This window comes from Panulirus ornatus, chromosome 50 (assembly GCF_036320965.1).
Source record: "Panulirus ornatus isolate Po-2019 chromosome 50, ASM3632096v1, whole genome shotgun sequence".
Lineage (NCBI taxonomy): Eukaryota > Metazoa > Arthropoda > Malacostraca > Decapoda > Palinuridae > Panulirus > Panulirus ornatus.
Window position 1 is genome coordinate 10,453,038 of NC_092273.1, and position 22,965 is coordinate 10,476,002.

At 40.4% G+C, this 22,965-nt stretch overlaps 1 protein-coding gene across 7 annotated transcripts in view; it reads right to left on the reverse strand.

The window, feature by feature from the left end:
• Nucleotides 1–22,965, reverse strand: part of LOC139764588 (uncharacterized) — an 86,423-nt gene that overhangs the window by 13,134 nt on the left and 50,324 nt on the right. For all 7 annotated transcript variants that reach the window (XM_071691423.1, XM_071691420.1, XM_071691422.1 and 4 more), the window contains exons 12-15: nucleotides 8,849–9,010; nucleotides 8,431–8,674; nucleotides 7,105–7,284; nucleotides 1,620–1,706 (exon numbers count right to left, since the gene is read on the reverse strand). In XM_071691423.1, coding sequence (XP_071547524.1) covers nucleotides 1,620–1,706; nucleotides 7,105–7,284; nucleotides 8,431–8,674; nucleotides 8,849–9,010 — 673 coding nt within the window. The remainder of the gene's footprint in view (nucleotides 1–1,619; nucleotides 1,707–7,104; nucleotides 7,285–8,430; nucleotides 8,675–8,848; nucleotides 9,011–22,965) is intronic.

The window sequence follows — 22,965 nt, forward strand, 5'->3', positions numbered from 1 at the left end:
AGAAGAGGGTGTTTTGAAATGGTTTGGGCACATGGAGAGAATGAGTGAGGAAAGATTGACCAAGAGGATATATGTGTCAGAGGTGGGGGGAACGAGGAGAAGTGGGAGACCAACTTGGAGGTGGAAAGATGGAGTGAAAAAGATTTTGTGTGATCGGGGCCTGAACATGCAGGAGGGTGAAAGGAGGGCAAGATATAGAGTGAATTGGATCGATGTGGTATACCGGGGTTGACGTGCTGTCAGTGGATTGAATTAGGGCATGTGAAGCGTCTGAGGTAAACCATGGAAAGCTGTGTAGGTATGTATATTTGCGTGTGTGGACGTATGTATATACATGTGTATGGGGGTGGGTTGGGCCATTTCTTTCGTCTGTTTCCTTGCGCTACCTCGCAAACGCGGGAGACAGCGACAAAGCAAAAAAAAAAAAAAAAAGAAAATGGAAACTCATGGTTACAGTATCCTACTGTCAAGCATCACTCTTTACACATGAACTGTAGTTAAAGACCAATCTATCTATCTTCCTATATCCCTGATGCCCATTCCCTCCATGAACTCATAAGAGGGGGTGGCCATGGTAAAAGAGCCTTTGCTAATCCCCGTCCTTACATGCCTCCCTCGCATTAAAATTAAACAGTACAAATAAGTTCTCTGCTTCCTTTACATAACAATCCTCTTACTATGTCCCATTTGAAACACATTCCTATGAAGTGTAAAACAACTGTCACAGCAGGCTTACCTTTTACCCTAAATGCCATACTTCTCTTCCTCAAAAGTTCCCCATAAGCCTACTTTATCAATCACTCTGGGATGATGGAAATTTAATCAATGCACAAAAAATAGAGAGTAGGTTACTGCTGGTAAGCTGCCACCAAGCAAGGAGGTATATTATTAGTATTACCCACCAGGGTATTAGGAAGGATAGTGAAGGCTGCTTAGTGAGCCAGCACCTCAGTGGTTGTTAATTTGCACTCCTCTGACCCAATGCAGCAGTAACTGTCATTTCTTTCTGTATCACCCACACATGGACTACTGGCATTCTGCCTACAAACATACAATCTCTCCTTAACACTTGTGATAAGCAGTGTGCACTTTATCCTAACCCTTCCTTTTGGCAAAATGGTAGGAGCAATGGATAGAAGCAGCAGGTAGGAACATTAAACAGGAGCACTTCAAAGAATTAGTAGGTAGGAACATTAGGCCCTCTGCCAGTAACCTGCTAAGGGTGGGGAACTAAAAGCTATGACGTAACACCAGAGTTCACCAGTTATGGAGACTTTTGCCATGGCCACCCTCTTGAGGGACTTCTTGGAGGGAATGGGCAACAAAGATATAGATAGATAGATAGATAGATAAATAGATAAAAAATAGAATAGATAGATAGATAGAATAGATAGATAGATAGATAGATAGAATAGATAGATAGATAAAAAATAGAATAAACAGATATAGATAGATAAATAAAAAATAGAAATTACCATGTTCCAAAAATGAATTTCATTATATCAATACAATTGTTTTGCTACATATACTCAACCAAGATTCTCACGCTGGAAATACCTGCAGAGCCCCTTTCTAGCAATAAAAACTATGAAAATAATAATTACCAAATGCTCACTTACTTGCATCTGAGATTCACAGGATAAGTTGTGCAATCTGGTCTGACGTATATATCCCCTTTAACCATAACTTCTTCGGCATAGTTGATGCTAAGAGAGAAATTTTCAAGATAGAGTGCATGATACAATAACTTTCCATTACAACATATATCATACATATGTTTAAGAACTTTAAAAGATATATATTTACACTCTAGAGATATTCCTTGTAAGGTTAGAAAACTGTTTTCAATATAAAAGTCTCTGACATGAAATATAATTGTTAAACTTTCCTATATAGCAAAATTTGTTTCATAATACAAATTTCTATCCATGCTTAAACATAGTTCTGCTTTCAGTCCTGTCCTATGAAGGCAATACAAAATACATACAGTGGACCTTAATGAAGTAATTAATAATCACTTTACCCAAACACTATTTTGACTGACTTCTTGTAACATATCAAAAACACTTCTCAGACCTCTTTATCCAATAAACTGGCAACTGAGGTTGAAAGGTCAGTATATTCATTTCTCTATAATTTGCATAAGGCCCAAACAAAAAGAAATCCCTAAAACCATAAAACGTTTTTTGTACCTAACAAATCAACATTCCACCATGGCAGAACAAAAGTGAATAAAGATTATTTCTTCGTGTTTCTGCATGTATCTTTTTAATCTTAAAGGAATATGAAATGACTTTAACAGATTATTCTTTTTTCATGGCCTCTGAAAATACAATGGTAGCCTGATTTTCTTGCAACCACCTGTTAAGGGTGAATCCATTTTCACTTTTTTCATCATTTGTTAAACAGTATACAGTGACAATTTCCTCCTCTGAATATATCCAAATACTGACTCAGAAACTGAATAATGGAGTAGAGCCTGTGAAATAACATCTTCGACAAACCCACATGTTGGTATGTTAGAATCATGTTACTTTCTTACTTGTTGGAATCTGAAACTTTCTTTAGCAAAACTGCAATACAATAATTTTTTGTGTCTGGACAGATGGAGTGCACTAGCAGCATTATTGAAGTAGAGGCCATGGTGTAGGAGAAGGAAGGGGTTGGGGTATTGGGGAGGTAGAGGCTGGGATGAGAGGAGGTAATAAGATGTTGGTATGTAGTGGTTGGCTTGAAGAGGCAACAGTGATGGATAGTTCACTATGTGGCTCTGACTTCTGGTTTATTTAGGCATGATGGTTTGCACGTCATGCTGAGCAAAGACCGAGCAGAACCAATAGTCATAACACGTGATTCTACGCCAAGTACATTAAAAATACTATTAGTGCTCTATATGTCTACTTATCTAAATCATACAAACTTTCTTGATATCAAAGAGAAATGCTGCATCTTAAAAACATTTTGGCAACCAACTGCCTAACCTTCTTCAAAAATGTTGATGCATTCTTTGTGCTAACTTGGCTATCACAGATATCAAACAGGACACATGTTAACCTATAAGGAAAATTACTTTTAACATATTGCAGTTCTCTTAATTGTTGCCACACAGAAAAACAATGGAAACTCCAAACTGTCATCTGCATTTCAATGCATTATTGAAGATATCCTAATCGGGCTCAACATCAAGTGAGTTAGAGGGTCTGAGTCTCCTAAATCTATACTGGACCTATAGAAATGTGATGCCAAAGGGGTCCCAGGATGGGTTTTGTAAGAACAAAAAAACAAAAAACAAAACAAAATATATATATTACATATTTTTTTAATTATACTTTGTTGCTGTCTCCCGAATTAGCGAGGTAGCACAAGGAAACAGACGGAAGAATGGCCCAACCCACCCACATACACATATATATACATAAACACCCACACACACACACATATACATACCTATACATGTGGAGGCTAAGGTGAAGATTTGTATGGGTTTTCAGAAAAGAAGAGTGAATGTTGGGGTGAAGAGGGTAGTGAGAGTAAGTGAGCTTGGGAAGGAGACTTGTGTGAGGAAGTACCAGGAGAGACTGAGTACAGAATGGAAAAAGGTGAGAACAATGGAAGTAAGGGGAGTGGGGGAGGAATGGGATGTATTTAGGGAATCAGTGATGGATTGCACAAAAGATGCTTGTGGCATGAGAAGAGTGGGAGGTGGGTTGATTAGAAAGAGTAGTGAGTGGTGGGATGAAGAAGTAAGATTATTAGTGAAAGTGAAGAGAGAGGCATTTGGACGATTTTTGCAGGGAAAAAAATGCAATTGAGTGGGAGATGTATAAAAGAAAGAGACAGGAGGTCAAGAGAAAGGTGCAAGAGGTGAAAAAGAGGGCAAATGAGAGTTGGGGTGAGAGAGTATCATTAAATTTTAGGGAGAATAAAAAGATGTTCTGGAAGGAGGTAAATAAAGTGCGTAAGACAAGGGAGCAAATGGGAACTTCAGTGAAGGGCGCAAATGGGGAGGTGATAACAAGTAGTGATGATGTGAGAAGGAGATGGAATGAGTATTTTGAAGGTTTGTTGAATGTGTTTGATGATAGAGTGGCAGATATAGGGTGTTTTGGTCGAGGTGGTGTGCAAAGTGAGAGGGTTAGGGAAAATGATTTGGTAAACAGAGAAGAGGTAGTGAAAGCTTCGCAGAAGATGAAAGCCGGCATGGCAGCGGGTTTGGATGGTATTGCAGTGGAATTTATTGAAAAATTGGGGTGACTGTACTGTTGACTGGTTGGTGAGGTTATTTAATGTATGTATGATTTATGGTGAGGTGCCTGAGGATTGGCGGAATGCTTGCATAGTGCCATTGTACAAAGGCAAAGGGGACAAAGGTGAGTGCTCAAATTACAGAGGTATAAGTTTGTTGAGTATTCCTGGGAAATTATATGGGAGGGTATTGATTGAGAGGGTGAAGGCATTTACAGAGCATCAGATTGGGGAAGAGCAGTGTGGTTTCAGAAGGAGTAGAGGATGTGTGGATCAGGTGTTTGCTTTGAAGAATGTATGTGAGAAATACTTAGAAAAGCAAATGGATTTGTATGTAGCATTTATGGATCTGGAGAAGGCATATGATAGAGTTAATAGAGATGCTCTGTGGAAGGTATTAAGAATATATGGTGTGGGAGGCAAGTTGTTAAGAGCAGTGAAAAGTTTTTATCGAGGATGTAAGGCATGTGTACATGTAGGAAGAGAGGAAAGTGATTGGTTCTCAGTGAATGTAGGTTTGCAGCAGGGGTGTGTGATGTCTCCATGGTTGTTTAATTTGTTTATGGATGGGGTTGTTAGGGAGGTGAATGCAATAGTTTTGGAAAAAGGGGCAAGTATGCAGTCTGTTGTGGATGAGAGAGCTTGGGAAGTGAGTCAGTTGTTGTTCGCTGATGATAAAGCACTGGTGGCTGATTCATGTGAGAAACTGCAGAAGCTGGTGACTGAGTTTGGTAAAGTGTAAGAAAGAAGAAAGTTGAGAGTAAATGTGAATAAGAGCAAGGTTATTAGGTAGAGTAGGGTTGAGGGTCAAGTCAATTGGGAGGTAAGTTTGAATGGAGAAAAACTGGAGGAAGTGAAGTATTTTACATATCTGGGAGTGGATTTGGCAGCGGATGGAACCATGGAAGCGGAAGTGAATCATAGGGTGGGGGAGGGAGCGAAAATTCTGGGAGCCTTGAAGAATGTGTGGAAGTCGAGAACATTATCTCGGAAAGCTAAAATGGGTATGTTTGAAGGAATAGTGGTTCCAACAATGTTGTATGGTTGCGAGGCGTGGGCTATGGATAGAGATGTGCGCTAGAGGGTGGATGTGCTGGAAATGAGATGTTTGAGGACACTATGTGGTGTGAGGAGGTTTGATCCAGTAAGTAATGATAGGGTAAGAGAGATGTGTGGTAATAAAAAGAGTGTGGTTGAGAGAGCAGAAGAGGGTGTTTTGAAATGGTTTGGTCACATGGAGAGAATGAGTGAGGAAAGATTGACCAAGAGGATATATGTGTCAGAGGTGGAGGGAATGAGGAGAAGTGGGAGACCAAATTGGAGGTGGAAAGATGGAGTGAAGAAGATTTTGCATGATCAGGGCATTAACATGCAGGAGGGTGAAAGGCATGCAAGGAATAGAGTGAACTCAAAGAATGTGTATACCGGGGTCGACATGATGTAAATGAATTGAACCAGGGCATGTGAAGCGTCCGGGGTAAACCATGGAAAGTTGTGTGAGGCCTGGATGTGGAAAGGGAGCTGTGGTTTCGGTGCATTATTACATGACAGCTAGAGACTGAGTGTGAACGAATGTGGCCTTTGTTGTCTTTTCCTAGCACTACCTCGCACACAGGAGGGGGGAAGGGGGTTGTTATTTCATGTGTGGCGGGGTGGTGATGGGAATGAATAAAGGCACATGTACATGTGTATATATGTATATGTCGGTGTGTGTATATATATGTATATGTTGAGATGTATAGGTATGTATATTTGCGTGTGTGGACATGTATGTATATACAAGTGTTTGCGGGTGGGTTGGGCCATTTCTTTCGTCTGTTTCCTTGCGCTAACGCAGGAGACAGCGACAGAGCAAAATAAATATATAAATAACATATAAATACATATACATATATACACACGTACATATTCATACTTCCTTGCCTTCAAACCATTCCTGGTGCTACTGTGCTCCACAAGAACACAGCATTGCTACCCCCTCACTCCATCCCTCCACCCCCAATCCGGTCTCCTGCCTCCTATTCTCAGGTAATAAGTGAAATTTATATATCTAAAGCTTCCAGCCTTTCATTAATGAGACATGCTAATTCTGTTTAGATAATGATATCATATGTAAGGTCATCTGAGTGTATTATCTACAATCAAGCATGAAAAAGGTATGGTGGTACAGGTCTCCCACCCCATGTTTAATGAGATGCTACAGTATTCTGTTTTTTGAAACTATGTTCTTCTACTGTCATCTCCATTACTTCACATACCAGCTATCACAATTCTAATAGCCATATGCTTTGGTATAATGCAATGTATTTACCAAATGTTTTACAGCAAGTTTAAGAAATCTGAAATCTCACAATGCCCATGATCATCTCATTGTATATACTACATTCTTTTGGCTTAGAAAAACATTGTTTTATGTGTGTAAATATACACTGGAAGCATATTCTGAATTTTTCTGGTAATATCCTTGCTTTTTATAAATATCACCGGGTGTGTTTCTTACTTTCTTGTATCATGTGAATCCTTATATTGTAAGCCCAAATTACTGGGGTAGTTGTGTGTGAGTAACAATGAATCTCCGAGTCAAATCATAAACCCCCAAATAGACTCCCCTATTTCAAATGTGAATTCCTATATATGTCTTGACATATAGGTGAAACTATGGATCTAATAAAGCTGTGTTCCTAGAGAAACTGAAAAATTTTGTTACCCATCTGCTCCTTCGAAATCATCAATATAATTGTCCATTAACTATTTCATAAAAACCATTGAAGACTGAACATAGGATCACCAAAATGTAAAAGATGTCATGATAAACAGATAAAAGAAAGATGGCTAATACTATCAAAAACTGCTACTCACCTTTTGACTTCACTGTTAAGTCTCACATCGGCTCTTGTTTCTGCCAACATGTCATGCAAAATGGATATAAACCCAGACTTAGGATTCATATTCTCATTTCCAGGACAAAAGATGAAGGTCCCCCAACATCTAGCTGAGAGCTGATGAAGAGAATCACATGCATTATCAATTCTATGCCATCTGAAAAAGAGAACACATCTGACAGCAAAGAAAAATGATAAGAATTATAAGTAATATTTCTGGGTATTTTTGGGCTAATAGTTAGATTTTTCAAAACTTGAATATAGTATAATAAAAGGCTTCCACACTTGAAATAATGATCTAAAATCTATAACAATACAAACATGTAATTATACCTGTTACTTACCATGTTTCTACTTGGTAAGTAAAACATGTGAAGTAACACTTCTATAATGGTATCGATCTGGACATTAGAACATGCAAAGTTAAAGGCAGCAGAAACAAAATCAAAATACTCAGTGGAAGTTCCTTAGGAGGCCTGTCCATACTAATCAGTTATAGAAATTTGAGTATTTGATTTAAAAATCATTATATAATAATAATAATAATATTCAATGTAACAAAAATCGACAAAACTTAAGGCCAACAGAAAGTTTCCAGTTCTTTAATAGCTATCCTCTTTTTCAAGCTTGTAACTAAGAAAATAAAGGTACGTTTAGAGACAGAATAGAACAAAACTTATAACATAATTTGCTTTCCTGAAGGAACTGGAGTATTTAACTGTTTTCTGTTATATAAGTGATACATCAATCATAAAAGTGAAAAACAGCACCTATGTCAAGCCCAGATAGAAACCACATCTAAATGAAGCTATAATGAACTCTAAACTTTTGAATTGTGTACACTGTCAAAGAATAACAGGAAAACTAAAAAATAGTATTTCAAATGTTACATCAAAAAATATAATTGCCACATTGTTTTGATACTGAATTTTGTTTTTAGTGCAGTACAACACCATCAGTCTTGATGATGGAAGCAAGTGAAGAAATCTATTTATGACAAACAGAAAACGCCTGAAAAACATTTTTCTTGATGCATTATTTTTGGGGCCCACAATATGAAAGTTTGCAGTATGGAGGACCCCTCCATGGATTATACCAATTGCATCAAGGTAGAATATGCCTCAGGTTAGATAACAATCAATTGGTAATCACACATAAATATTAATGTACAATGAAAATCCCCTAAACATGTAAAAGTAATTGTAGCATATCAAAAAAGTGGTTTCATTACAGGCAGGTGAAGCAACTGTCAGCTGAAACTAATAAAATTCTAAATAAGGTATATGAGTATGCATTTACTAACCTCAAGCCCCAATGATATAAGGCCTTCTTCACTTTCTTGGTCTCAGGTGAATCACACTTAAAAGCTGCCAGATACTTAGAAAACTTTCTACTGAAAATGTCTCCAACTGATAGTTGTGCTAGCCCTTCAAACTTTTTGCTGTAACAGTACTTCCCGCATTCATCATCTGCTTCCCTCAGTACCTTCATAACTTGAGTAACCACTTTCTCAGGTATTTTCTTTCCATTTTCCACAAAGAAGTGACCTAATGACAAGGCACTGTAAATACAATAGCTACAAAGAAAAAAGCTTTAAATGTTCTAATTCTTTAGAATACTGACATCACTCATGCTTTTTTCAAATCATGCAAAATAGCTGAGATCTCTTTTTAAACAGCAGCATCATAAGTGATCACAGCAAATTTGATGCTAGCACTCACCTTTGCCATCAACTGACAACTTATCATGAATCAAGTTTCTGGATTTTGCAAATTGAAAAACTGCATTACCCTCTTCTCCATGGATCCACTGGGCCCCTAATTCCACGACAACTTCAGGTGCCATCAAAGTGGTATTCACACGACCACCAATACGATCATTTCCTGTGTAAGGTAATACTGCTTTATATATTAATCCTCTTCCCTTCAGTAAAAGAAATATACTGCAATAAGTAAATACATATATTATTTACTTTATATTTTATTATACTTTGGCGCTGTCTCCCACATTAGCCTGGTAGCGCAAGGAAACAGACGAAAGAATGGCCTAACCCAACCACATACACATGCATATACATGCATGTCCACACACGCACATATACATACCTATACATTTCAACATATACATATATATACATACACAGACATATGCATATATACACATGTACATAATTCATACTTGCTGTCTTTATTACTTCCCGTCACCACCCCACCACACATGAAATGACAACACCCTCCCCCTGCACGTGCGCGAGGTAATGCTTGGAAAAGACAACAAAGGCCACATTCATTCACACTCAGTCTCCAGCTGTCATGTATAATGCACCGAAACCACAGCTCCCTTTCCACATCCAGGCCTCACAAAACTTTCCATGGTGTACCCCCAGACGCTTCACATACCCTGGTTCAATCCACTGACAGCACATCGACCCCAGTATACCACATCGTTCCAATTCACTCTATTCTTTGCATGCCTTTCATCCTCCTGCATGTTCAGGCCCTGATCGCTCAAAATCTTTTTCACTCCATCCTTCCATCTCCAATTTGGTCTCCCACTTCTCAATCCCTCCACCTCTGACATATATATCCTCTTTGTCAATCTTTCCTCACTCATTCTCTCCATGTGACCAAACCATTTCAATACACCCTCTTCTGCTCTCTCAACCACACTCTTTTTATTACCACACATCTCTCTTACCCTTTCATTACTTACTCGATCAAACCACCTCACACCACACACTGTCCTAAAACATCTCATTTCCAGCACATCCACCCTCCTCCGCACAACCCTATCTACAGCCCATGCCTCGCAACCAAATAACATTGTTGAAACCACTATTCCTTCAAACATACCATTTTTGCTTTCCGAGATAATGTTCTCGCCTTCCACACATTTTTCAACACTCCCAGAACTTTCGCCTCCTCCCCCACCCTGTGACTTACTTCCGCTTCCATGGTTCCATCTGCTGTTAAATCCACTCCCAGATATCTAAAAACACTTCACTTCCTCCAGTTTTTCTCCATTCAAACTTACCTCCCAACGGACTTGTCCCTCAACCCTACTGTACCTAATAACCATGCTCTTATTCACATTTACTCTCAGCTCTCTTCTTTCACTTATTCACATTTACTCTCAGCTTTCTTCTTTCACACACTTTACCAAACTCAGTCACCAACTTCTGCAGTTTCTCACCCGAATCAGCCACCAGCGCTGTAACATCAGCAAACAACAAATGACTCACTTCCCATGCCCTCTCATCCACAACAGACAGCATAATTGCCCCTCTCTCCAAAACTCTTGCATTCACCTCACTAACAACCCCATCCATAAACAAATTAAAAAACCATTGAGACATCACGCACCCCTACTGCAAATCAACATTCACTAAGAACCAATCACTTTCCTCTCTTCCTACTTGTACACATGCCTTACATCCTCGATAAAAATGCCTCTCTCTTCTCTTTCACTAACAATCTTACTTCTTCATCCCACCACTCACTACCCTTTCTAATCTGCCCATCCCCAACCTTTCTCATGCCATAGGCATCTTTTGCGCAAGCCATCAATGCTTCTCTAAATACATCCCATTCCTCCTTCACTCCCCTTACATCATTTGTTCTCACCTTTTTCCATTCTACACTCAATCTCTCCTGGTACTTCTTCACACAAGTCTCTTTACCAAGCTCACTTACTCTCACCACTCTCTTCACCCTAACATTCTCTTCTTTTCTGAAAACCTCTACAAATCTTCACATTCGCCTCCACAATATAATGATCAGACATCCCTCCTGTTGCCCCTCTCAACACATCAATATCCAAAAGTCTCTTTCATGTGCTTATCAATCAACAGGTAATCCAATAACACTCTCTGGCCATCTCTCCTACTTATATATGTATACTTATGTATATCTCTCTTTTTAAACCAGGTATTCCCAATCACCAGTCCTTTTTCAGCACACAAATCTACAAGCTCTTCACCATTTCCATTTACAACACTGAACACCCCATGTACACCAATTATACTCTCAACTGCCACATTACTCACCTTTGCATTCAATTCACCCATCACTATAACCCGGTCTCGTGCATTTAAGCTGCTAACACACTCAGCTGCTCCCAAAACACTTGCCTCTCATGATCTTTCTTCCCATGACCAGGTGCATAGGCATCCATCTCTCTCCATCCACTTTCAGTTTTACCCATATCAATCTAGAGTTTACTTTCTTACACTCAATCACATATTCCCAAACCTCCTGCTTCAGGAGTAGTGCTACTCCTTCCCTTGCTCTTGTCCTCTCACCAACCCTGACTTTACTCCCAAGACATTCCCAAGCCACTCTTCTCCTTTACCCTTGAGCTTCGTTTCACTCAGAGCGAAAACATCCAGGTTCCTTTCCTCAAACATACTACCTATCTCTCCTTTTTTCTCATCTTGGTTACATCCACACACATTTAGACACCCCAATCTCAGCCTTCGAGGAGGATGAGCACCCCCTGCATGACTCCTGTTTCCCATTTTATAAAGTTAAAATATGTATATATATATATATATATATATATATATATATATATATATATATATATATATATATATATATTTAGGTGACTTTTTTTTAGAGTAGAAGAGAGGTATTAGGAGGGAGTGAAAGTTTGCTAGGCAGGCCTAACAAAGGATGAAGTTTGTAAAAGATAGAGGAATATTTGAAAGAAATGATGGGAGATAATGTGAAAGAAATGTCTTGCAATGCATCTTTCTGAATTCCTAAGCATGCTTTGTAACTGGCTATTTATTCTTAAGGACTTTTTGGTAAAGTTTTGGATTTTCTTCTGCCTTGTCCATAATATTCTTTTCAACATTTCTCTGGTCTTTTTTTCATATCATGCTATACTTGTTCTTTGCTCTCTAATACTTTAAAACTGCTGGCTGGTTGGAATGTTCCCTATAACTGTGTCACAGCACATCTTGAAGCTCCTTTGCTTTGTGACATGTCTTATTAAACCAATCTTCCCTCTTTCTCAACCTTCCCTCTGTGTATATAAGGACAGAGGTATGCTTGTCCCTACTTCATTGTAAATTTTTCAGAACTCTCTACCATAGTTCCCTGGTTCGTGGCTACAGAAATCCATTTCCCAGTCTGTGTTACTGTAGAAATTGTGTATTTTCCACAATGTATTTCCTCTTTAGGTCTTGTCTCATCTTTGCTCTTGTAACATCTTCATGTACCACATATTCAAACCTGAGCAATACTTGATTACTTTTTAAAATGGTGCATCATATTTGATCTCAATACCATGCTAGAATGTGTGAAAATAAGATTTATCAATGATGGTGTTTCAAACCCTCTCATCGTAGTGTGTTCATTGACTTACTGGTTTAGGGAATTTTGTTGTATATAAATCATAAACTTGTGTCTTTAGGTCTACCTGTCAGCATGCATATCCAAATTGTAATTTTGTAATAACTGTATATTGTCTAAAGTTTCTGACAGCAACTTTAGTTACTCTGGAGTTTTCTCTACATATATCTGTGATGATGAAGGAATTCATCTTTTTGATAAATCTGATTCTCTTTTCAGTGAAATGTTTTGCTGGATTTTTATTGTTTGTAGTGAAACTGATTTAACACTAAACATATGACAGAATTTACTTGTGTTGATTTGCATGCATATTGAAGAAAATAATGATTAACTTTGGAGGTTGTATTATAGTGTGCCTATTATTGAGATTAAAGATTAAAATTGTGGATGTATATGTAAAGTTATCCCTGGGGATAGGGGATTAAGAATTCTTCCCACGTATTCCCTGCGTGTCGTAGAAGGCGACTAAAAGGGGAGGGAGCGGGGGGCTGGAAATCCTCCCCTCTCGTTTTTTTTTTAATTTTCCAAAAGAAGGAACAGAGGGGGCCAGGTGAGGATATTCCAAAAAAGGCCCAGTCCTCTGTTCTTAACTCTACCTCACTAACGCGGGAAATGGCGAACAGTATAAAAAAAAAAAAAAAAAAAAAAAGGAAACAGACGAAAGAAATGGCCCAACCCCCCCCCATACACATGCATATACATACGTCCACACACGCAAATATACATACCTACACAGCTTTCCATTGTTTACCCCAGACGCTTCACATGCCTTGATTCAATCCCCTGACAGCACGTCAGCCCCGGTATACCACATCGCTCCAATTCACTCTATTCCTTGCCCTCCTTTCACCCTCCTGCACGTTCAGGCCCCGATCACACAAAATCTTTTTCACTCCATCTTTCCACCTCCAATTTGGTCTCCCTCTTCTCCTTGTTCCCTCCACCTCCGACACATATATCCTCTTGGTCAATCTTTCCTCACTCATCCTCTCCATGTGCCCAAACCACTTCAAAACACCCTCTTCTGCTCTCCCAACCACGCTCTTTTTATTTCCACACATCTCTCTTACCCTTACGTTACTCACTCAATCAAACCACCTCCCACCACACATTGTCCTCAAACATCTCATTTCCAGCACATCCATCCTCCTGCGCACAACTCTATCCATAGCCCATGCCTCGCAACCATACAACATTGTTCGAACCACTATTCCTTCAAACATACCCATTTTTGCTTTCCGAGATAATGTTCTCGACTTCCACACATTCTTCAAGGCCCCCAGAATTTTCGCCCCCTCCCCCACCCTATGATCCACTTCTGCTTCCATGGTTCCATCCGCTGCCAGATCCACTCCCAGATATCTAAAACACTTCACTTCCTCCAGTTTTTCTCCATTCAAACTCACCTCCCAATTGACTTGACCCTCAACCCTACTGTACCTAATAACCTTGCTCTTATTCACATTTACTCTTAACTTTCTTCTTCCACACACTTTACCAAACTCAGTCACCAGCTTCTGCAGTTTCACACATGAATCAGCCACCAGCGCTGTGTCATCAGCAAACAACAACTGACTCACTTCCCAAGCTCTCTCATCCCCAACAGACTTCATACTTGCCCCTCTTTCCAAAACTCTTGCATTTACCTCCCTAACAACCCCATCCATAAACAAATTAAACAACCATGGAGACATCACACACCCCTGCCACAAACCTACATTCACTGAGAACCAATCACTTTCCTCTCTTCCTACACGTACACATGCCTTACATCCTCGATAAAAAAAAAAAAATATATATATATATATATATATATATATATATATATATATATATATATATATATATATATTTTTTTTTTTTTTATACTTTGTCGCTGTCTCCCGCGTTTGCGAGGTAGCGATATATATATATATATATATATATTATCCCTGGGGATAGGGGATTAAGAATACTTCCCACGTATTCCCTGCGTGTCGTAGAAGGCGACTAAAAGGGGAGGGAGCGGGGGGCTGGAAATCCTCCCCTCTCGTTTTTTTTTTAATTTTCCAAAAGAAGGAACAGAGGGGGCCAGGTGAGGATATTCCAAAAAAGGGCCCAGTCCTCTGTTCTTAACGCTACCTCGCTAATGCGGGAAATGGCGAATAGTTTGAAAAAAAAAAAAAATATATATATATATATATATATATAATATATATATATATAATATATATTATATATAATATATATGAAGAGTATTAGGAAAGAGAAGAGAGAGCATTTGGACGATTTTTGCAGGGAAAGAATGAAATTGAGTGGGAGACGTATAAAAGAAAGAGACAGGAGGTCAAGAGAAAGGTGCAAGAGGTGAAAAAAAGGGCAAATGAGAGTTGGGGTCAGAGAGTATCATTAAATTTTAGGGAGAATAAAAAGATGTTCTGGAAGGAGGTAAATAAAGTGCGTAAGACAAGGGAGCAAATGGGAACTTCAGTGAAGGGCGCAAATGGGGAGGTGATAACAAGTAGTGGTGATGTGAGAAGGAGATGGAATGAGTATTTTGAAGGTTTGTTGAATGTGTTTGATGATAGAGTGGCAGATATAGGGTGTTTTGGTCGAGGTGGTGTGCAAAGTGCGAGGGTTAGGGAAAATGAGTTGGTAAACAGAGAAGAGGTAGTAAAAGCTTTGCGGAAGATGAAAGCCGGCAAGGCAGCAGGTTTGGATGGTATTGCAGTGGAATTTATTAAAAAAGGGGGTGACTGTATTGTTGACTGGTTGGTAAGGTTATTTAATGTATGTATGACTCATGGTGAGGTGCCTGAGGATTGGCGGAATGCGTGCATAGTGCCATTGTACAAAGACAAAGGGGATAAGAGTGAGTGCTCAAATTACAGAGGTATAAGTTTGTTGAGTATTCCTGGCAAATCATATGGGAGGGTATTGATTGAGAGGGTGAAGGCATGTACAGAGCATCAGATTGGGGAAGAGCAGTGTGGTTTCAGAAGTGGTAGAGGATGTGTGGATCAGGTGTTTGCTTTGAAGAATGTATGTGAGAAATACTTAGAAAAGCAAATGGATTTGTATGAAGCATTTATGGATCTGGAGAAGGCATATGATAGAGTTGATAGAGATGCTCTGTGGAAGGTATTAAGAATATATGGTGTGGGAGGCAAGTTGTTAGAAGCAGTGAAAAGTTTTTATCGAGGATGTAAGGCATGTGTACGTGTAGGAAGAGAGGAAAGTGATTGGTTTTCAGTGAATGAAGGTTTGCAGCAGGGGTGTGTGATGTCTCCATGGTTGTTTAATTTGTTTATGGATGGGGTTGTTAGGGAGGTAAATGCAAGAGTTTTGGAAAGAGGGGCAAGTATGAAGTCTGTTGGGGATGAGAGAGCTTGGGAAGTGAGTCAGTTGTCGTTCGCTGATGATACAGCGCTGGTGGCTGATTCATGTGAGAAACTGCAGAAGCTGGTGACTGAGTTTGGAAAAGTGTGTGGAAGAAGAAAGTTAAGAGTAAATGTGAATAAGAGCAAGGTTATTAGGTACAGTAGGGTTGAGGGTCAAGTCAATTGGGAGGTGAGTTTGAATGGAGAAAAACTGGAGGAAGTGAAGTGTTTTAGATATCTGGGAGTGGATCTGGCAGCGGATGGAAACATGGAAGCGGAAGTGCATCATAGGGTGGGGGAGGGGGCGAAAATCCTGGGGGCCTTGAAGAATGTGTGGAAGTCGAGAACATTATCTCGGAAAGCAAAAATGGGTATGTTTGAAGGAATAGTGGTTCCAACAATGTTGTATGGTTGCGAGGCGTGGGCTATGGATAGAGTTGTGCACAGGAGGATGGATGTGCTGGAAATGAGATGTTTAAGGACAATGTGTGGTGTGAGGTGGTTTGATCGAGTGAGTAACGTAAGGGTAAGAGAGATGTGTGGAAATAAAAAGAGCGTGGTTGAGAGAGCAGAAGAGGGTGTTTTGAAGTGGTTTGGGCACATGGAGAGGATGAGTGAGGAAAGATTGACCAAGAGGATATATGTGTCGGAGGTGGAGGGAACAAGGAGAAGAGGGAGACCAAATTGGAGGTGGAAAGATGGAGTGAAAAAGATTTTGTGTGATCGGGGCCTGAACATGCAGGAGGGTGAAAGGAGGGCAAGGAATAGAGTGAATTGGAGCGATGTGGTATACCGGGGTTGACGTGCTGTCAGTGGATTGAAGCAAGGCATGTGAAGCGTCTGGGGTAAACCATGGAAAGCTGTGTAGGTATGTATATTTGCGTGTGTGGACGTATGTATATACATGTGTATGGGGGGGGGGGGGTTGGGCCATTTCTTTTGTCTGTTTCCTTGCGCTACCTCGCAAACGCGGGAGACAGCGACAAAGTATAAAAAAAAAAAAAAAAAAAAAAAAAAATATATTTTTATCTAATTTATTTTGCTTTGTCGCTGTCTCCCGCGTTAACGAGGTAGCGCAAGGAAACAGACGAAAGAATGGCCCAACCTGCCCACATACACATGTATATACATACATGTCCACATACGCAAATATACATACCTATACATCTCAATGTACACATATATATACACACACAGACATATACATATATACACATGTACATAATTCATACTGTCTGCCTTTATTTGTTCCCATCGCCACCTCGCCACACATGAAATAACAACCCCCTCCCCCCCTTATGTGTGCGAGGTAATGCAAGAAAAAGACACCAAAGGCCCCATTCGTTCACACTCAGTCTCTAGCTGTCATGTAATAATGCACCGAAACCACAGCTCCCTTTCCACATCCAAGCCCCACACAACTTTCCATGGTTTACCCCAGACGCTTCACATGCCCTGGTTCAATCCATTGACAGCTCGTCGACCCCGGTATACCACATGGTTCCAGTTCACTCTATTCCTTGCACGCCTTTCACCCTCCTGCATATATATATATATCTTTCTTTCTTTTAAACTATTTGCCATTTCCCGCGTTAGCGAGGTAGCGTTAAGAACAGAAGACTGGGCCTTTTTTGGAATATCCTCATCTGGGCCCCTCTGTTCCTTCTTTTGGAAAATTAAAAAAAAAAAAAACGAGAGGGGAGGATTTCCAGCCCCCCGCTGGAATATATATATATATATATATATATATATATATATATATATATATATATATATATATATATATATATAAATATATATATATATATATATATATATATCTTTCTTTGATCGAGTAAGTAACGTAAGGGTAAGAGAGATGTGTGGAAATAAAAAGAACGTGGTTGAGAGAACAGAAGAGGGTGTTTTGAAATGGTTTGGGCACATGGAGAGAATGAGTGAGGAAAGATTGACCAAGAGGATATATGTGTTGGAGGTGGAGAGAACGAGGAGAAGTGGGAGACCAAATTGGAGGTGGAAAGATGGAGTGAAAAAGATTTTGTGTGATCGGGGCCTGAACATGCAGGAGGGTGAAAGAAGGGCAAGGAATAGAGTGAATTGGATTGATGTGGTATACCGGGGTTGATGTGCTGTTAGTGGATTGAATCAGGGCATGTGAAGCGTCTGGGGTAAACCATGGAAAGCTGTGTAGGTATGTATATTTGCGTGTGTGGACGTATGTATATACATGTGTATGGGGGTGGGTTGGGCCATTTCTTTCGTCTGTTTCCTTGCGCTACCTCACAAACGCGGGAGACAGCGACAAAGCAAAAAAAAAAAAAAAAATATATAAATATATATATATATGGAAAGTTCTGTGGGACCTGGATGTGGAAAGGGAGCTGTGGTTTCGGTGCATTATTACAAGACAGTTAGAGACTGAGTGTGAACGAATGTGGCCTTTGTTGTCTTTTCCTAGCGCTACCTTGTGCACATGAGGGGGGGAGGGGGTTGCTATTTCATGTGTGGTGGGGTAGCAATGGGAATGAATAAAGGCAGACAGTATGAATTATGTACATGTGTATATATGTATATGTCTGTGTGTGTATATATATATATGTATATATTGAGATGCATAGGTATGCAAATGTGCGTGTGTGGACGTGTATGTACATACATGTGTATGTGGGTGGGTTGGGCCATTCTTTCGTCTGTTTCCTTGCGCTACCTCGCAAACGCGGGAGACAGCGACAAAGCAAAATAAATAAATAAATATATATATATATATATATATATATATATATATATATATATATATATATATATATATATATTTTTTTTTTTTTTTTTTTTCTTTTTTTTATACTTTGTCGCTGTCTCCCGCGTCTGCGAGGTAGCGCAAGGAAACAGACGAAAGAAATGGCCCAACCCCCCCCCCCCATACACATGTACATACACATGTCCACACACGTGTATACATACCTACACAGCTTTCCATGGTCCACCCCAGACGCCTCACATGCCTTGATTCACTCCACTGACAGCACGTCAACCCCTGTATACCACATCGCTCCAATTCACTCTATTCCTTGCCCTCCTTACACCCTCCTGCATGTTCAGGCCCCGATCACACAAAATCTTTTTCACTCCATCTTTCCACCTCCAATATGGTCTCCCTCTTCTCCTCGTTCCCTCCACCTCCGACACATATATCCTCTTGGTCAATCTTTCCTCACTCATTCTCTCCATGTGCCCAAACCATTTCAAAACACCCTCTTCTGCTCTCTCAACCACGCTCTTTTTATTTCCACACATCTCTCTTACCCTTACGTTACTTACTCGATCAAACCACCTCACACCACACATTGTCCTCAAACATCTCATTTCCAGCACATCCATCCTCCTGCGCACAACTCTATCCATAGCCCACGCCTCGCAACCATACAACATTGTTGGAACCACTATTCCTTCAAACATACCCATTTTTGCTTTCCGAGATAATGTTCTCGACTTCCACACATTTTTCAAGGCTCCCAAAATTTTCGCCCCCTCCCCCACCCTATGATCCACTTCTGCTTCCATGGTTCCATCCGCTGCCAGATCCACTCCCAGATATCTAAAACACTTCACTTCCTCCAGTTTTTCTCCATTCAAACTTACCTCCCAATTGACTTGACCCTCAACCCTACTGTACCTAATAACCTTGCTCTTATTCACATTTACTCTTAACTTTCTTCTTCCACACACTTTACCAAACTCAGTCACCAGCTTCTGCAGTTTCTCACATGAATCAGCCACCAGCGCTGTATCATCAGCGAACAACAACTGACTCACTTCCCAGGCTCTCTCATCCCCAACAGACTTCATACTTGCCCCTCTTTCCAGGACTCTTGCATTTACCTCCCTAACAACCCCATCCATAAACAAATTAAACAACCATGGAGACATCACACACCCCTGCCGCAAACCTACATTCACTGAGAACCAATCACTTTCCTCTCTTCCTACACGTACACATGCCTTACATCCTCGATAAAAACTTTTCACTGCTTCTAACAACTTGCCTCCCACACCATATATTCTTAATACCTTCCACAGAGCATCTCTATCAACTCTATCATATGCCTTCTCCAGATCCATAAATGCTACATACAAATCCATTTGCTTTTCTAAGTATTTCTCACATACATTCTTCAAAGCAAACACCTGATCCACACATCCTCTACCACTTCTGAAACCGCACTGCTCTTCCCCAATCTGATGCTCTGTACATGCCTTCACCCTCTCAATCAATACCCTCCCATATAATTTACCAGGAATACTCAACAAACTTATACCTCTGTAATTTGAGCACTCACTCTTATCCCCTTTGCCTTTGTACAATGGCACTATGCACGCATTCCGCCAATCCTCAGGCACCTCACCATGAGTCATACATACATTAAATAACCTTACCAACCAGTCAACAATACAGTCACCCCCTTTTTTAATAAATTCCACTGCAATACCATCCAAACCTGCTGCCTTGCCGGCTTTCATCTTCCGCAAAGCTTTTACTACCTCTTCTCTGTTTACCAAATCATTTTCCCTAACCCTCTCACTTTGCACACCACCTCGACCAAAACACCCTATATCTGCCACTCTGTCATCAGACACATTCAACAAACCTTCAAAATACTCATTCCATCTCCTTCTCACATCACCACTACTTGTTATCACCTCCCCATTTACGCCCTTCATATATATATATATATATATATATATATATATATATATATATATATATATATATATATATATATATACATATATATATATATATATATATATATGCTCTGTGGAAGGTATTAAGAATATATGGTGTGGGAGGCAAGTTGTTAGAAGCAGTGAAAAGTTTTTATCGAGGATGTAAGGCATGTGTACGTGTAGGAAGAGAGGAAAGTGATTGGTTCTCAGTGAATGTAGGTTTGCGGCAGGGGTGTGTGAGGTCTCCATGGTTGTTTAATTTGTTTATGGATGGGGATGTTAGGGAGGTGAATGCAAGAGTTTTGGAAAGAGGGGCAAGTATGAAGTCTGTTGGGGATGAGAGAGCTTGGGAAGTGAGTCAGTTGTTGTTCGCTGATGATACAGCGCTGGTGGCTGATTCATGTGAGAAACTGCAGAAGCTGGTGACTGAGTTTGGTAAAGTGTGTGAAAGAAGAAAGTTAAGAGTAAATGTGAATAAGAGCAAGGTTATTAGGTACAGTAGGGTTGAGGGTCAATTCAATTGGGAGGTGAGTTTGAATGGAGAAAAACTGGAGGAAGTGAAGTGTTTTAGATATCTGGGAGTGGATCTGGCAGCGGATGGAACCATGGAAGCGGAAGTGGATCATAGGGTGGGGGAGGGGGCGAAAATTCTGGGAGCCTTGAAGAATGTGTGGAAGTCGAGAACATTATCTCAGAAAGCAAAAATGGGTATGTTTGAAGGAATAGTGGTTCCAACAATGTTGTATGGTTGCGAGGCGTGGACTATGGATAGAGTTGTGCGCAGGAGGATGGATGTGCTGGAAATGAGATGTTTGAGGACAATGTGTGGTGTGAGGTGGTTTGATCGAGTGAGTAACGTAAGGGTAAGAGAGATGTGTGGAAATAAAAAGAGCGTGGTTGAGAGAGCAGAAGAGGGTGTTTTGAAGTGGTTTGGGCACATGGAGAGGATGAGTGAGGAAAGATTGACCAAGAGGATATATGTGTCGGAGGTGGAGGGAGCAAGGAGAAGAGGGAGACCAAATTGGAGGTGGAAAGATGGAGTGAAAAAGATTTTGTGTGATCGGGGCCTGAACATGCAGGACGTTCACTCTATTCCTTGCCCTCCTTTCACCCTCCTGCATGTTCAGGCCCCGATCACACAAAATCTTTTTCACTCCATCTTTCCACCTCCAATTTGGTCTCCCTCTTCTCCTTGCTCCCTCCACCTCCGACACATATATCCTCTTGGTCAATCTTTCCTCACTCATCCTCTCCATGTGCCCAAACCACTTCAAAACACCCTCTTCTGCTCTCTCAACCACGCTCTTTTTATTTCCACACATCTCTCTTACCCTTACGTTACTCACTCGATCAAACCACCTCACACCACACATTGTCCTCAAACATCTCATTTCCAGCACATCCATCCTCCTGCGCACAACTCTATCCATAGCCCACGCCTCGCAACCATACAACATTGTTGGAACCACTATTCCTTCAAACATACCCATTTTTGCTTTCCGAGATAATGTTCTCGACTTCCACACATTCTTCAAGGCCCCCAGGATTTTCGCCCCCTCCCCCACCCTATGATCCACTTCCGCTTCCATGGTTCCATCCGCTGCCAGATCCACTCCCAGATATCTAAAACACTTCACTTCCTCCAGTTTTTCTCCATTCAAACTCACCTCCCAATTGACTTGACCCTCAACCCTACTGTACCTAATAACCTTGCTCTTATTCACATTTACTCTTAACTTTCTTCTTCCACACACTTTTCCAAACTCAGTCACCAGCTTCTGCAGTTTCTCACATGAATCAGCCACCAGCGCTATATCATCAGCGAACAACAACTGACTCACTTCCCAAGCTCTCTCATCCCCAACAGACTTCATACTTGCCCCTCTTTCCAGGACTCTTGCATTTACCTCCCTAACAACCCCATCCATAAACAAATTAAACAACCATGGAGACATCACACACCCCTGCCGCAAACCTACATTCACTGAAAACCAATCACTTTCCTCTCTTCCTACACGTACACATGCCTTACATCCTCGATAAGAACTTTTCACTGCTTCTAACAATTTGCCTCCCACACCATATATTCTTAATACCTTCCACAGAGCATCTCTATCAACTCTATCATATGCCTTCTCCAGATCCATAAATGCTACATACAAATCCATTTGCTTTTCTAAGTATTTCTCACATACATTCTTCAAAGCAAACACCTGATCCACACATCCTCTACCACTTCTGAAACCACACTGCTCTTCCCCAATCTGATGCTCTGTACATGCCTTCACCCTCTCAATCAATACCCTCCCATATAATTTACCAGGAATACTCAACAAACTTATACCTCTGTAATTTGAGCCTTTGTACAATGGCACTATGCACGCATTCCGCCAATCC